Raw genomic sequence first — 14,234 nt, forward strand, 5'->3', positions numbered from 1 at the left:
ACAAAATTTCACATTATGTCATTGGGTTTTTTGTTTTTTTTTTCATTTTTTATCCAATTTCTTAAAATGCTAATTTTCATCCAAATTTAAAAAGAAGTCAATCACTGAAAACTACCTGTTCACATGTGACATTTTGGCAACGGTTGTAAAATAAATATGTCAGGTCACATGGAATTATTGGCACTGAACACGTGACATGAACAAGAGGTCAATGTAAAATATAAAAATCCACCTCCATTATATAATTGGTGTCAGGTGAGTGTAAAACATGGGTAATTAACTAACGAATTGAAAGCTTAAATTATATGAGTGTCTTATATCACGGCTGGTAATCCTGAAACGTGAAATGCACAGTACGTTAACATTCCTCTTAGTTTTCAGAGCGTCTGGAAGTGTGCAGCAGGAGAGCCTGGTGTGACTTGACGCCTAAGGAGTGGGTGCCTCACCCTGATCAGATAAGAGTAATGGAAGCGAATGAAAAGACCCCTGTCCCTGATGGCCACAGCAAAATGGATGTGCTCCCTGAGGTGTACCTCTGGTATCATCCACGCCTGTGGACACAGATTTATTGCCCATTAAAAAGCTTCACTGAAATGTACCTCTTAAAATGGTGTGTTTATCCTGTTGAGAGGTCCTTGTAGGAATGAAACGAGACAACTGTGAGCACCGACAGACTGGGGCTGAGTCAGTGTGACAATATGCTGTGAGCCAAGTTCAAATAAGGTTTTAATGCCATAAAAACCTAATTGATCTTTACAACTTCATCTTAACAAAATCAACCCCCGGATGAAATCAAGTATTCCAAAATGAACATCTTTACTTACACTATACACACAGCAGTGCTCTCATTTCCTATTTTACAGAGGAAACTGTTTTTAAACGAGATTAAGCAAGCAGGAAATCAAATCGAGTACAATCTGCAAGGGGTTACAAACATGGAAATCAAAGCAATCTATAACTATAAGCAATAAATATGACATCTACATCAGCTACGTGATTGCGCTTAACAAACACCCAAAAATAAGGAACAGCATACTTATTGATATATTTCTCTGGAAAAAATTAGAATGAGTCGACACTGTTTACTCTGAAGCCATAAGTAAACACATTTAGTTTTTAGAGTTACATGTTAATACACAGCATTTGCACAAAGGAGTAGAACTAAAACATCAACATAGATCGAGTCGGATCATTTAGCGGTTTCCTTATCGTACACCTCTCCTCATGTGTGACATTTACAGCCGACAAGGGAAAAGACATCAGATACAGCAAAGAAAGGAACATTGACTGAAAAGAAAAAATTGCCATGTGATAAGTTCGGCGGCACATGCCTTTAGCCTAAAAACCCTGGATATATACGCAGTCAACAGTGTGAGTGTGTTGATGTGTTTTTTTTTTTTCCAACAGAACCTTTCAGTAAAACCATGTGAGTGATTTCTAAGTCAAAGCACATTACACCATTTACAACAAGACTGGATGTTATCCACTTGAAACACAAAAGTCAGTCAACGTAAGCCTGCTGTACAATCGGGAGATGTCTGACAATTTCAAATTTAGTCCCACTTCCAATTAAAATTCCAGACGCTTTTCTCTCTACTTTTGCCTCTTCTTCTTCTTCTCTTTTTTTTTTTTTCTTTTCTTCCTCTTGGCTTTTTGGTTTCTCCACTCTTGGTCTTAGGTAAATGAAATGTCCCAGGCTAATTAAAGCCTATTAAAGACAGGTAATGTCAGGGCTGGTGGCAGGACCATGACAAAGTGCTGATAATTGTCTGCCAGACTCGCTAAATCCACCTGTCCTGCAATTATCGCTTTCCCCCTGCCTCTCCTGACACATTAATCCACTGTGGGGGCCCCCCGTTCAGCAGGCTGGTGCCTCAAAATGCATCCCGCAAACACAGATGTTGGATTTCAGGCTAGTTTAGCACACACATGGCTTATGATTGCACCAGGAATCCAACACATTTTAAGGAGCAGCCAGGTTATACATGGATGGGCGCTTGCGTACTCATGTCTATTGATTTATGATTACGCTCCGGATTAGAAGTGTCAGATCAATTTCTTTTGTCACAGGAGCATAATCAATTCGCTCCCTATAAGAGGTAAAAGATAGATTGTAAGGCCATATTAATTATTCAGAGCTACCTGAAGAAAAAAAAAAAAAGGAACATTGATCAAACTAATCTATTAGACACTGTCCCGCCTGTGCTCCGTTAACAGGTACAAATGGATGTTGGCTCTACTTTGAAGGCGATGAACAGATCATTTTGACTGATCAGTCAAAATGTGGCGACGTGTCAAATGTGAAACATCTAATTTTATGCCCTGTTGAATAACAATTCCAACCGTCCCGGTGGTGTGATAATTAATTCGAAAGTCGTGTCGTGATTCATCCCGTAACCGGCCGAAGTGAGGAAATAGTTTGCATCAGCGCAGCACCGGCACAGAAGTCGGTACGCACTTCCAACGGGAGTGGGGGGGGGGGGGGGGGCTGCTTGCCTGCGGTCTAGCCTTGAAGGAAACATCTGGACAACATGCTAATTACGCCGGTGATTTACGGAGAACATGTGCTGTGGTGATGGGGGAGGAGTCGCCCAGGGTTGGTAGCTAGCTAGCTCGGAATCCCAAATCAACCCCTAAAACCGAGTCCCTGGACACCTAACCGTCTCAAGATCTGTATATACAAAAAAAAAAGTTTTGTAACAATGCGCCATTATGTGTCGCACTTCCCTGCAACACCTCTCGCGTATTTAGGTATTTCGGGACAAGGAGCTTAGAGGTTGACATTTACGTTAAGATTGGACAAAAGGTTGATGCACGCTAACGACAGCTAGATCATCCTGTGGAGGAGTAGGGCGTGTCGCTATGGTAGTTGTAGTCAGGACATACCTTCTGCACCAGTTTATAGTCTACGCTGTAAAAGGCTATATAGATGCATATGACTTTGAAGGGTTTCGAGCACAGCCAGGACACGTGGCTCTGCGTCTGCTCCTGATAGCACACCTTGGATGGGTCGAAGTTGCACAGCGCAGTCTTCTTGTTGCGGTCCGTCTTCTCGTACTCGATGCGACAGTTGAACGATTTGGTGTCTTTGGTCTCCAGCGTGGACTGCTGGGCGATCTCAAACTCCACCACCTTGGAGGGCGGCACCAGGCTCACCGACACGTTCCCCAGGCCCGTGGAGTTGTGGCGGAAGTAAACGCTAAAGGTGCCGTTCCCGTGGTCCACGATCTTCCCCGTGATGAGCAGGTTGAGTTTGACAGTCTTGATGTTGGAGTGGAAGTCCCCCCAACCGAACATCTTTTTGAACTTGCCAGTCTTGACGATGGGCCTGCGTTTAGTTCTGGCCTGTGCACCCTGAACATCTGTCTGGTTAGATAACCAGTCCCAGAAGTCCTCCATGTTCTGTAAATATGTAATTTCCCTCATGTTGCTCTTGAACCCGGGGGAGCCCCTGGCAAACAAACGCAGAGGGTTGAGGATCCGTGGACTGGCCCCCGTGGGAGAAATCTTCTGTTCATGCTCACTATCGGCCCATTCAATGAGCTCCGTGGCTCCTCCCTGCGCTTTCCTGCATGTGACCTTCAGAGAAAGCAGAGCAAAGGTAGACAGAAAAAACAACATTAAATGACAGAAGATCTTCTTGAAATATAAAATCTGCTATATCATGTTGCTGATGAATAAGATACAGCAATTATGCAGCCAGTACCTAAACATTTTAGACTCGGGTTTTTTGAGAGTATGTGGTTGTTCTTTCCGAGGCAACGGTGCGTTGAATGTTTCTAGTTTGTACAAAACAGCTAAATGTAGTTTTTCTACAGACCAGACGTAACAGAAATCCCCAAGTAAATTCAGCAGTGATTGAAAACATATCTCTGGTGATTGCAGGGCAGAAATGTCACAGCAGCTCGAAGGGTGAACCAAAAAAAAAAAAAAAAAACAGCTCTGAAGACAGAGAGGAAACGTTTCCGACTGGAATCAGACCGAGTGTGTGATTGATGATGAGCGTGTCACGTATTATTAAAAAACACAAACTGTTCAAGACAGCCACTTTATCCCTTGGCACAAAACAAATGTATTACAGGAATCAAGCTGCTGTCACAACCAATAAACCACATTCATCTGCTTCATGAAAATAAAGTACCGATGCTTGAGGTCACTCGTAACAGGAACGATCATACAACTACATATATGCACAACATTATAAACGTCATTTCAAAGAATCGTGAATGTTATCTTCCTCCTGAAGTCAAAGGAATAATCAGAAAATAAGTTAACTCAGATGAAAAGGTCAGCACTCATGCCTGTGTGGTAAATATAAGGCTGGCTAGCTTAACTTAGCACAAAGACCACAACCAAGAGGAAAAGCTAGCTTCTGGTTGTCGTGCTCAGTTAAGCTAGCCAGTTTTATGTCTCCAATCTTTATGCTAAGCTAACCCTGCTGGAACAAAAACGGCATAGACCAGCACCAAAACACAACATATGTGGCATATGTTGTGTTTTGATGCTGGTTTTGGTGTTGGTCTATACTGGTTTTTCCAGCAGGGGAGATGGCTGTAGCTATTATATCTACCATGAAATAATGGGTATTTTTCCTATCGGGATCAACTCTCAGCAAGAAACCAAGATCATGTCCCGAAGTGTCAAATTTTAAATCTCAAATTTGTCGTGTCAGAATTTTACAATCCTAACAATTCATAAAAATGTTTTAACTTCTAACATTTAAACAACACTTGAGCTGATTTCACTACAACACGGGCCAAATGGACAGAGAACCTTCATCAACATGGGCCTCACTTCAGTTCTGGAGCATCTGACTTTATTAAAATGCCCACATTTCTAATCAAAGGGCCTGTTTTCTCTAAAGTCAGAAGAATATCCTTTGTTTATAAGATGTTTAGGATGCTCTTGAGTGTGTGGTGGCTGAGGAGGACGCAGTGCGGAGTATGAATGGTTCTGCCTGGGCATTCCTTCACAGCAACCAGGATGAAAGAGAAAAGTGTGTGAGCTTGGTCAAAAGGAGTTTGAATTAAAGGGACAGTTCACTGCAAAATCAAAAAAACACAACTCGATTGTTTTGGTGAGAGCTAAGTGCATTTGAAAAACTCAACAGAAAAGTGTCTTCTTCAGGAAACCATGACCTGGTTACTGATGGCGATCCGCAGACGGCAGTTTCATGTAGGAACTAGTTTCTTTCAACAACAAAAAAACACCCATTAACTGTGTCACCATGCATCTACTCATGGATGAAAGACGAGCCATCGTTGAAGCTCAGGTGAAGATGACACCTTTAGTGTTTACGTCTTCAAGGTGCACGTTTCCTTCTGCATGATAATACGGTGGGCGGGTGGAGTTTGGAAGAAAGAAAAATTGTTCCTGCATGAAACTGCTTCGATTATCTTGAGTAACCAAGTCATGATCTCTGGAACTGCTGTTTCTTTTGGCCACTTTCAGCACCACACGCCATCTAGTTTGACTGAATCTTAAAATAAGGCAGACGTCTCGATGGATAAAAAGCGCTACAGGTAGAGGAAACATTTATTTTTGATTTTGTTAAAAAACCTTTTTTGACAGTCTGACCCCAAACTACTGATTGTGGATCTGTAGTTGCAGGAGTTAGGCACACTAAAATTGGCATTTACAGACATTTTATTAAATGAATCAACAAAAAAAGCGCATTAACTGGCAATGTAATGAAACTATTTACAGACTCTTATAGCACCACAGATGGTTCATTTGGATGCACTGATGAACTCGGAGCGGGCTCAAATCTGCTCAGAGCTCCTCATATTTTTGGACGACTTGTCGGCCAACATGACAATGAAAATCCTCTGGACTTAACGTGTGAGCTGGTCTCCCATCAGCAGTGCTATTCTTAGATACCCCGCACACATGAACTTTAGCTTGTGATGGTTCCCAACAATAAAAAAAAAAAAAAAAAGGCTTCCACGGCAGTGTGGTGAAGAGTGTGCTAAAGTGCTAATCCAGCCGCAGCAATGAACTGTGATCCCCGCTTGTGCCTCAAAGCCTTTTAGCTTCAGGAGCGATTCCTGGTCCACTTCAGATAAAGCTTTAATAATTCACGGCAATAAGCTTAGCTAGTTTTATTAGTAATTAGTAGTGCCGGCTTTCCTCGGGCCCGGTTGTGGGGATCACTGAGGGAAGCAGATGTTGAAAGCACCGAGCAGCGGCTGTTTGAATTCTCACTGAGCTGCGGCGCACTACTTCCAGACTAATTATAATTTCGCTGTAAGCCTAACTGAGGCACATGTGTACAAAGCTAACAAACTAGGTCTGCCACAATTTGTTTTTTTCTTTTTTTTTGGTCACACTTGCATTCCTGTAAAAGTTCTGCGTGCATCTAGAGCTTTACATTTTTTTCTTTTTCTTTTTTTTCTTTTTGTTTACAGGCAGTGGTAACACCTTAATGTAGCGAGCGGTGCGTAAAAGGTTATCTGGATATGTAATGTGAAATCAATGCTCCTCCCTGTGGACGGCGAGCCCGGCCCATCTATCAGTGCTTAATTAAGACAGTTGCTCCCTGTAAACACGGATGAATGGGACGACGCTGCAATAATGCACCTCCACGTCGCTTGTCCCATCCACTGTCGTTTAATCACACCCATTCCAGCGGGCAGTATCCCCTCACTGATACCGCCACTTAGCGATACCTCATACGAGCTCGGCTGTTAATTTGATCCGACTCTTTACAGCATCACAATAACGAGGCGACGGCGAACATAAAATCTGCGGGGCCCGCCGGGCTCCCAACAGGAACATTTCCTCACCGCTGTGAACAAAAAGGAGACGCGGCACTCGTCTTCCCACCGGCCCCCACCGAGCTGCCACGTCCGTTGCACACGAGGTGTCGTGCTGCGCGGCTTCAGAGGTGAAACCGAATTTTGTCTTTCAGTGTAAATCTCAGGTGAGCTTTGTATTGGATGATTATAACGGAGAATAAGAGCGGAGTTTAAGTATGATGAGCAACTGGGGAAATTGCTGTGACAACAAGGGGGATCAGCAGAGGGATATCTAATACTTAAAATGCCCCGAGAGAGATGAAGCACTGGGAACTTGAAAGCTTGCACTGACACATAGGCTCTGGTTTCTTTCTCTCTCTCTCTCACACACACACACACACACACACACACACACACACACACAGCAACACACCTCGTTCATTTTAGGCGGAAGTGCTGTCTCTTAAAAACAGACTAAAGGAATCCGGGGGTTTTTGTACAACAAGATGCTGTGGAGAGAGAAAAAAAAATGTTAAAAAAAAAAAAAAGAAGGCAAGGTCTGATGAAGGAGAATCTACAAAAGCTTAATTAAGATTTCTTAATCGGCGCTGCCGTGCTAGAGGCATTTTCGGGTGGGGGGGGACTGACTGACTTGAAACAAGACATTATTATGATAATAACTGCAGACTTATGGTGCTGAAAACACCAAACCTCATTTTCAAAACAGCACCCAGGCACAAGTGACTGGTGGCAAAACGCCGCAGAGATCTGTCTGCGTGTGTGGTTCAGCCGCTTCCCTTTCCTGTAACATCCCGGAAAAAAAAACACGCAGAGAGGTGCATGAACCTTACTCTCGCAAGAAAGCAGAGGCGTTCACGCCAATACACACACACACACACACACACACACACACACACACACACACACACACAGCAGCCTAAATGGTACGTCGTTGCCTTGTGAAAGAGGACACGTAGACGGCGGTAAACATGAAGACGGATGAGTGCTGTCGACACTGAAGCTTTTGATGGCTGACACCTCCACTCATTATTCAGTATCCTGACTCAAAACGCGACACCTCTTTTGATCTCGAATAACATTTAGATTTTTCTCGTGCTTTAAAAACCCCTCCTAATTTGAATACACCGACTGGTAAATTGAGATTTGCTCGCTGATTAATCATCACCATCATTTTTTTTCTTTTTCCCCCACTATCACTATCGCTGACAGTGGGAGCGTTGCGTAGCTGTAACTCACACCTCCGTCACCTCAGGAGCAAAAAGGTGACGGGAAGAGGGGAACTTTAAAACAAGCGTTAATTAATAGGTAATAAAGACCCTTTTAAGTCCGTATAAGCTGCTTGTTAATGTTATTACGTGTTAATGAGTGTTCATAGTAGCATATATGAATGTTTAATGTTCGATTACATTTTTGAGAGCATTTATGAGAGATGTTTTAGCAGCTTAAGAATGTTGAGGCTTTTTTTAGTTGCTTTTATTAAGATTACTACACACTTAATTATGCATTCATTAACCGTTAACTATGCTTTGTGCAGCGCCCCCCGAAATGAGGGACTACATGTTGTCAAGGTTAATAAAATGTTAAATGCGATTAAAAGATGGCATGCAAATACAATGTTTAACGGTGGAGCACAAAAACACAGGTCTTTTGAAATGTTCTTTTTAATTAGGACCTCAATTTGAGGTTGTAATTGCATTGTTTTTAATATGTTGACATGATAAATTATGCTTTGTATCACCTATTTTACACTACACAATTTCCTACAGTGTGGAAATATACCTATTGTGCTTATAGTTGTCTTTTTTTGTGACTGTCTGTTTTATATAATGTCGTCTTTCTGACAGCATGTAGTTGCCATTCAGGTGAAAGGTGGAGTTGGAGGGTAAATCTGGTGATCTATTCAGCAAACGAGATGATAATAAAATATATTCAGTTTCATTTTAAATATTCAACTAATCCCCCCCCCGACATTTAAAACAGAGACGTATCAGTGGCAGTGTGTTTGTCTGATAAGTAACAAGAACTTATTCATTTACTGAAATAGCAGAAGTATGTGTGAAGTGATTTCGAAACTGTCAAAATTACACCGTTTGCCTTTCAGAGAGAACAGAAACTTGTATTTTTCGGCTATAAAAATGTCTCGCTCACACATATCTGAGTCGCTAATTACTGAATTCAAAGGATCCATATCAGAAGCGATTGTTCTCATTGTGCCTTCAGTTAAAAAAAATAAATAAATAACGACTGGTCGCTCACTTTTAATCAGATTTTTTAAAAACAATATTATCTTTAAATGTTGGTTGGAGTATATGAAATGAATGTACCTCATTAATATGTTTGTCAGTATAAATATCTACATTTTGGAAAAAGTTGATCCTCCACTTTAACAGTACACGCAGCAGCAGCAGTCTGGCTGTCACCGACATGTTATTTATGACTGAGACAGGGTCGGTAAATTACCTATAAACCTCCATCCCCTTTTTATCTTACAATACCAGCAATAATTGCACCAGATCTTCTTGTCACAGATGTGTCAAAAAGTATTTTTCTGTATGAGCACCTTGATTGTGGGATTGTTGCTGCCAGAAGAGCGCCGTTTATTTTTAAAGCAACTTTTAACAAACAGCCTCAAATTAAACTGCTGCGAGTGCTGCATAAAATCTGAGAGCAGCCTCTTGACGTCAGGTGTTGTCTGTGTCCGTGTGAAAATCGTTTTAATTGTGACCTGCCTTTAAGTCTATTTTTGGAAATATAAGATATTGCACAAATGTCGCCCGCACGGTTCAGTGATCTCTCCTGATGGCTCCGATCCTTCGCCACACGTTCTGTACGTTTGATTGACTGCTGCGTCAGTCAATACCGTCCAGAGGTATTCTGTGCCACGGGCAAGGCTACAGCGTTGTTTTTAAATACCGACGGTGGTGGTGTGAGCAGCAGGGCGCCACACACGGAGTCGGGATGAATCAGCCTCGACATTCATCTGTAATGAGCATTATGGAGCTGGCTGCCTGCTTGTCCCGTGGGTAGACATATCTTTTAGAGGCCTGACATAAAGGTAATTGCCACAGTGACCAGAACTAGCCTCTAGAAAGTTATTAAGAAGCCTGTGACATCTGGCTTCTGGATCATCTGAAGAGATGCCGTTGAAATGCATTTGCAGAAGGCAGACGGCAACATTGTGCTCGGCTGTGATGGGTTCTGGGCCGCGGGCGAGGCTCCAGTGTTGTTATGATGGCGGCGACGGAGTCTCTCTCAACCTGCTGGGGCTGGCGACGTGACCCTGCCCCCCACCCCACCCCCCCCGCCCCACCACTCATGGTCTCAGATCTGTATCTTTTACATCCCCTCTCCTATTTGTGGCATCTTCATTACCAACTTCCTGGTGTCAGTAAGCTCAAATAATCTGTCTTTTTTCCCCCATCGTTGAGTTTTTTTTTTCCCGGCACATAAGGTTGGGATATGCGTCTGGGGAAAATTGGTTTCAGGCATCTTTCTCACAATAAACAAAATGGGCAATTAACCTGCTCATCGGTGCAAGCAGAGCAGTTCCAATGATGCACTCCACTGTTCTTCATGGATTTATCTGTGCAAATTGACCCCACTTTGGTGGCGCAATTCATTTCTCTGCTAATTTTCTGTGTCTGAAGCTCCATTAACTTGATGCACTTCAGCGTAGTAAAAATCTGGACGTCCCGCGAAAATTACACCGGCTTCACCGCCGCCTAACGCAATACTTTCAGCACCCGGCCCTGCTGCAACACAACACCTGCCGTATTAGAGCTGCTCAGCCCGCACTGACGGCAGATTGCTGAGGAGCCGGACTGACTGCAGCTCCTTGCTTTTAAGCATCAAACATGACAAGCGGCTCCACTCGCATTAAAACCACTCCCAGCCTGCAATCCCCCTTCCCCGCATCCTTTCCCCAGCCATCTTCCTCCTGATGTTGCAGGGCATATCATTTGTAATGATTCACACCCAGAGCCGGTTCCAGGAGAGAAGGCCCCGGAGGCGCTTAGGCAGCGCAGAGCAAGAGTCTACACGCCGCTGAAGAATAGATTGGTGCTCTGATCGCTGGAACAGCCTCACGCTCCAGAGCCATCACTTTTAATCAGAGGCCGTCCAGGGAAACACATGGCAGGTGCTTCAGCACTGTGGTGGATCACAACGGCAAATCCACACCGGGGGCACATTACCAATCACAGCGGGCTACAGCGTGTGCGCGTGTGCATGTAGCATATCTACTCCCCTCCAGTCTAATCCTCGAGGCCATTAACACCTGACCTCTGTGAGAATGAGACGAACCACAGCCTCTAATATCTTAACAGTCCTGCTTAAGATATCGTAGATCCAATATTCAATTTGTGGCCTCGTCATCTACATACTGGGGACAACTTGTGGTGACTACTGAGAGCAGCCAGTATGTAATGAAGTACTTACTCTGAAGCCTTTGGTGAGACGCATTTGTTGTTAACCCGTTAGGACACTTTGCATCATTTTAACAGTCGGGGTTATGCACCACTAGTCAGGTGCATGAGTAGAATAGTAGTACTTCTACTTTCTCTTTGCTGCATTAACCATCTCTCCGTAACATCTAGGCTGCTTTAATTGCAGGATTTAAGCAAAAGGGGGTGAGAGTGTACAAGGAGCACGGAGGTGACGGAGTAAAGCCCAGAGCTGAAGTGGCAGCTTTGTAATCTTAACACCAAAATCTCACAAACAACAAAAGTTCACAGAGACACACAGACACAGAGAAACTTCTCTTCCAACTGTTTGATTCCAGTGGACGCGTGACCTGTGACGACGCCGTTTTTGTTCTGTCCTCCATGTGACCGTGCTTCTACTGTAACCGAGCAGGCTACACAGCTACATGGTTTCTTCTTGTGTCTGTTTATCTTCAGTATTTCCAACCTTGTCGTGATGTGGATCCCGAGTCGGCGTAACATCAGTTCATGCATAATTAACCAGATGTCACGTCAACATCAATTTTGACTTTCAAAATTGTAATTGAAAGCTGCTGCAACCTTTTTCATTTCTAGTTGATGCTGGCAGCCCCTGTGGGCAGAAGCGGGTACGAGCACCAGTATCTCCTGCGGTTAAGATCTTTATCTGGCTTGCATGCACATTTGTTCTGAAAGCGAGCGAAAGAAAAATCACAATAATAAAGATTTAGAAAAAGATATAGAACGATCCGATCTCCTCCCTGATGGTGTTGATAACTTACTGTCTGGAGATCATGTGGACACTGCAGACTGTACCATAATAAAAGGTGCACTATGTAGTTTTGGGGACGACAAAGATCTACACTGACTGATTGTTTAAACCCAATAAAACAAACTGACCTTAAAGGACAACACAGTTTCATTCCGTTTGAGTATGTGGCGGACCCTGCCACCGTTCTAGGCACCTTATTTTTGCTCTGAGAACAGCTTGTTTATTCAGATACAGAAAAAAATATTTCTGAGTTTGTATTACTACCTCAACATTGTTAATATTAAAATTCTGAGTTTGAATGTCTTCTTCAAAAACAACATTGCGCCCCTTTTAAAAACAAAATAAAACATTCAAATTGAAAGTAATATACTCAATTGGTCATTTTCTTTTTTTCTTTTTTTTTTTTTTGAGGGTGTAATCGTGGCCTCACTTGACAATAGATAAACCGTCAACGGTACAATGTATATTCACGGTCGCGTATCAGTCGTGCCGACATTGAAAAGGTTCACAAGCTGATCCTGTCGACACCTCTAACGCGTTTACACCAGACCAGCTTCTCACTGTCTAAACAAGTGTTGATGATGGGATGAGAGGGAACGCTGAGCTCGGGGGGAGAGCGGTGCTGATGGGGTTTTTTTTTCCATTACTATGATCACACCAGTATCATCGTTCCTTCATCTCCACATTAACTCGCTTCTGTTCTACTTGCTTCTGTTCTGGCTGTTGACAGGTGCGCTGGACAAACCTGAGGAGGCTGCATCTCATCGTTGTCATGAACAGTTACATGCACGACGCGTTCGAGCTTGATCAAGATGTTCTGGGAGGAGGGATTGGAAGGCATTATTAGAGTGACTGACGTTAAAAACTCAAGCTGTTGACGTAAAACTGCTCACAATTTCTGATTATCAACACCGAATAACAAACGTGCAAATTTGGTTTCTTGCCTCACACTGAATGTGCAGTGAAAACTGTGACCAAAACTATTTAGTGGAAGGAGAAAGAAGCACTGTGCACCCTGTAACTGTGACTGCACAGACTGTGACAATGTGCTGCTGCACCTGCCTGCTTCCACTACGGCTGCCTCTGTCAATACTGGTCAGCGGTGAGAGCTCCATTTTATCACAGCGCCACAAAAAGGCGGGAGTGTTCAGGTTCGGCGCTGTAGACAGACAATGATGGCGGAGGAAGGAAGGAACATGAAGGCTGCATCAATCAGTCCAACGACATCCAGTCGATGTCCATTCGATACGTTTTGTGATTCTCAAGTATGCGATTGTGTTGCAATTTGTTGTGATATGATTTTTTGTGATTTTTATTTGCTATGAAACTGTCCTTTCACACACTCTGGACTTGACAGCATATAAAAGTGATATATAAAACTCTGTATACTTTATGACGTGGTACATATAGCCAGGGGCCGGATCAAATGTATAGATTACATGAAGCAGTCTGTAATTTTTTGTGGGATACATAATAATATTTGTGATATTAAATTATCTAGCTTAGTTAGTGATCATTTTATAGGAAAAGGTGTGGCACAATAATATTGACATTGTATATTTCATTTCAATGTGTGTGTAGATATTTAGAAGGTAAACTCAAATTTACAGATGCATTCTCCTGACTGAAACCACTGAAACGCTTTTCCCCGCACAGTGATGCTAATGCTGTGTACGTAAAAAAAAAGACTATGAACATAAAAAGAAATCAAGTTTTCAATACTGGATTTTTCGTATCATTTAAATATTCTAAAATATACGTTAAACGTCACTTGATGTAGCTGGATGATGTTCTTTGCCCTCTTGTTTGAGCCCCCTAGTGGCCAGGAGGCCCTGAAACACCTTTCACTGGATCCTACCCAGCATGCAGCTGTTTCTACTCATCAAGCTAGTGCCATAAGAATAATAAATAAAAAAGAACTTGAGGACAGATATCTTATCCATGTGTGAGTTTTGACCCTTTCAGGTTGTTGTAGCTGATAAGAATGAGTTAATAATGTGAGGAAGCTGTGAGAGCATATGAAGAAATGTGTACGCCTGCAAGTATGAGCCGACATGTTGTTAAGTGTTGAGCACATGATGTAAATGTGGATTGTTTGTTAAGACACTGGTATCACTGTCACGATGACAATTTCTGTTCTATTATGTGTTAGCATTATGCTAACATGCTAGGCGCTTGATATATAAAATCAATTCAGTAATGACAGAATCAATTCAGGAATAGAAAAAGAAAGAAAAAAGGAGGAGAATACCGAGTTGGACCGTT

General features: G+C 42.7%; 1 protein-coding gene across 6 annotated transcripts in view; it reads right to left on the minus strand.

The window, feature by feature from the left end:
* Positions 1-709: 709 nt before the first annotated feature.
* nxph2a (neurexophilin 2a) overlaps positions 710-14,234 on the minus strand; it is a 28,836-nt gene continuing 15,311 nt past the window's right edge. For all 6 annotated transcript variants that reach the window (XM_037110785.1, XM_037110783.1, XM_037110784.1 and 3 more), the window contains one exon: positions 710-3,579. In XM_037110785.1, the coding sequence (XP_036966680.1) occupies positions 2,833-3,579 (747 nt within the window). In that variant the 3' untranslated portion in view covers positions 710-2,832. The remainder of the gene's footprint in view (positions 3,580-14,234) is intronic.

The sequence above is a fragment of the Acanthopagrus latus genome, chromosome 9 (assembly GCF_904848185.1).
Source record: "Acanthopagrus latus isolate v.2019 chromosome 9, fAcaLat1.1, whole genome shotgun sequence".
Classification (NCBI taxonomy): Eukaryota; Metazoa; Chordata; class Actinopteri; order Spariformes; family Sparidae; genus Acanthopagrus; species Acanthopagrus latus.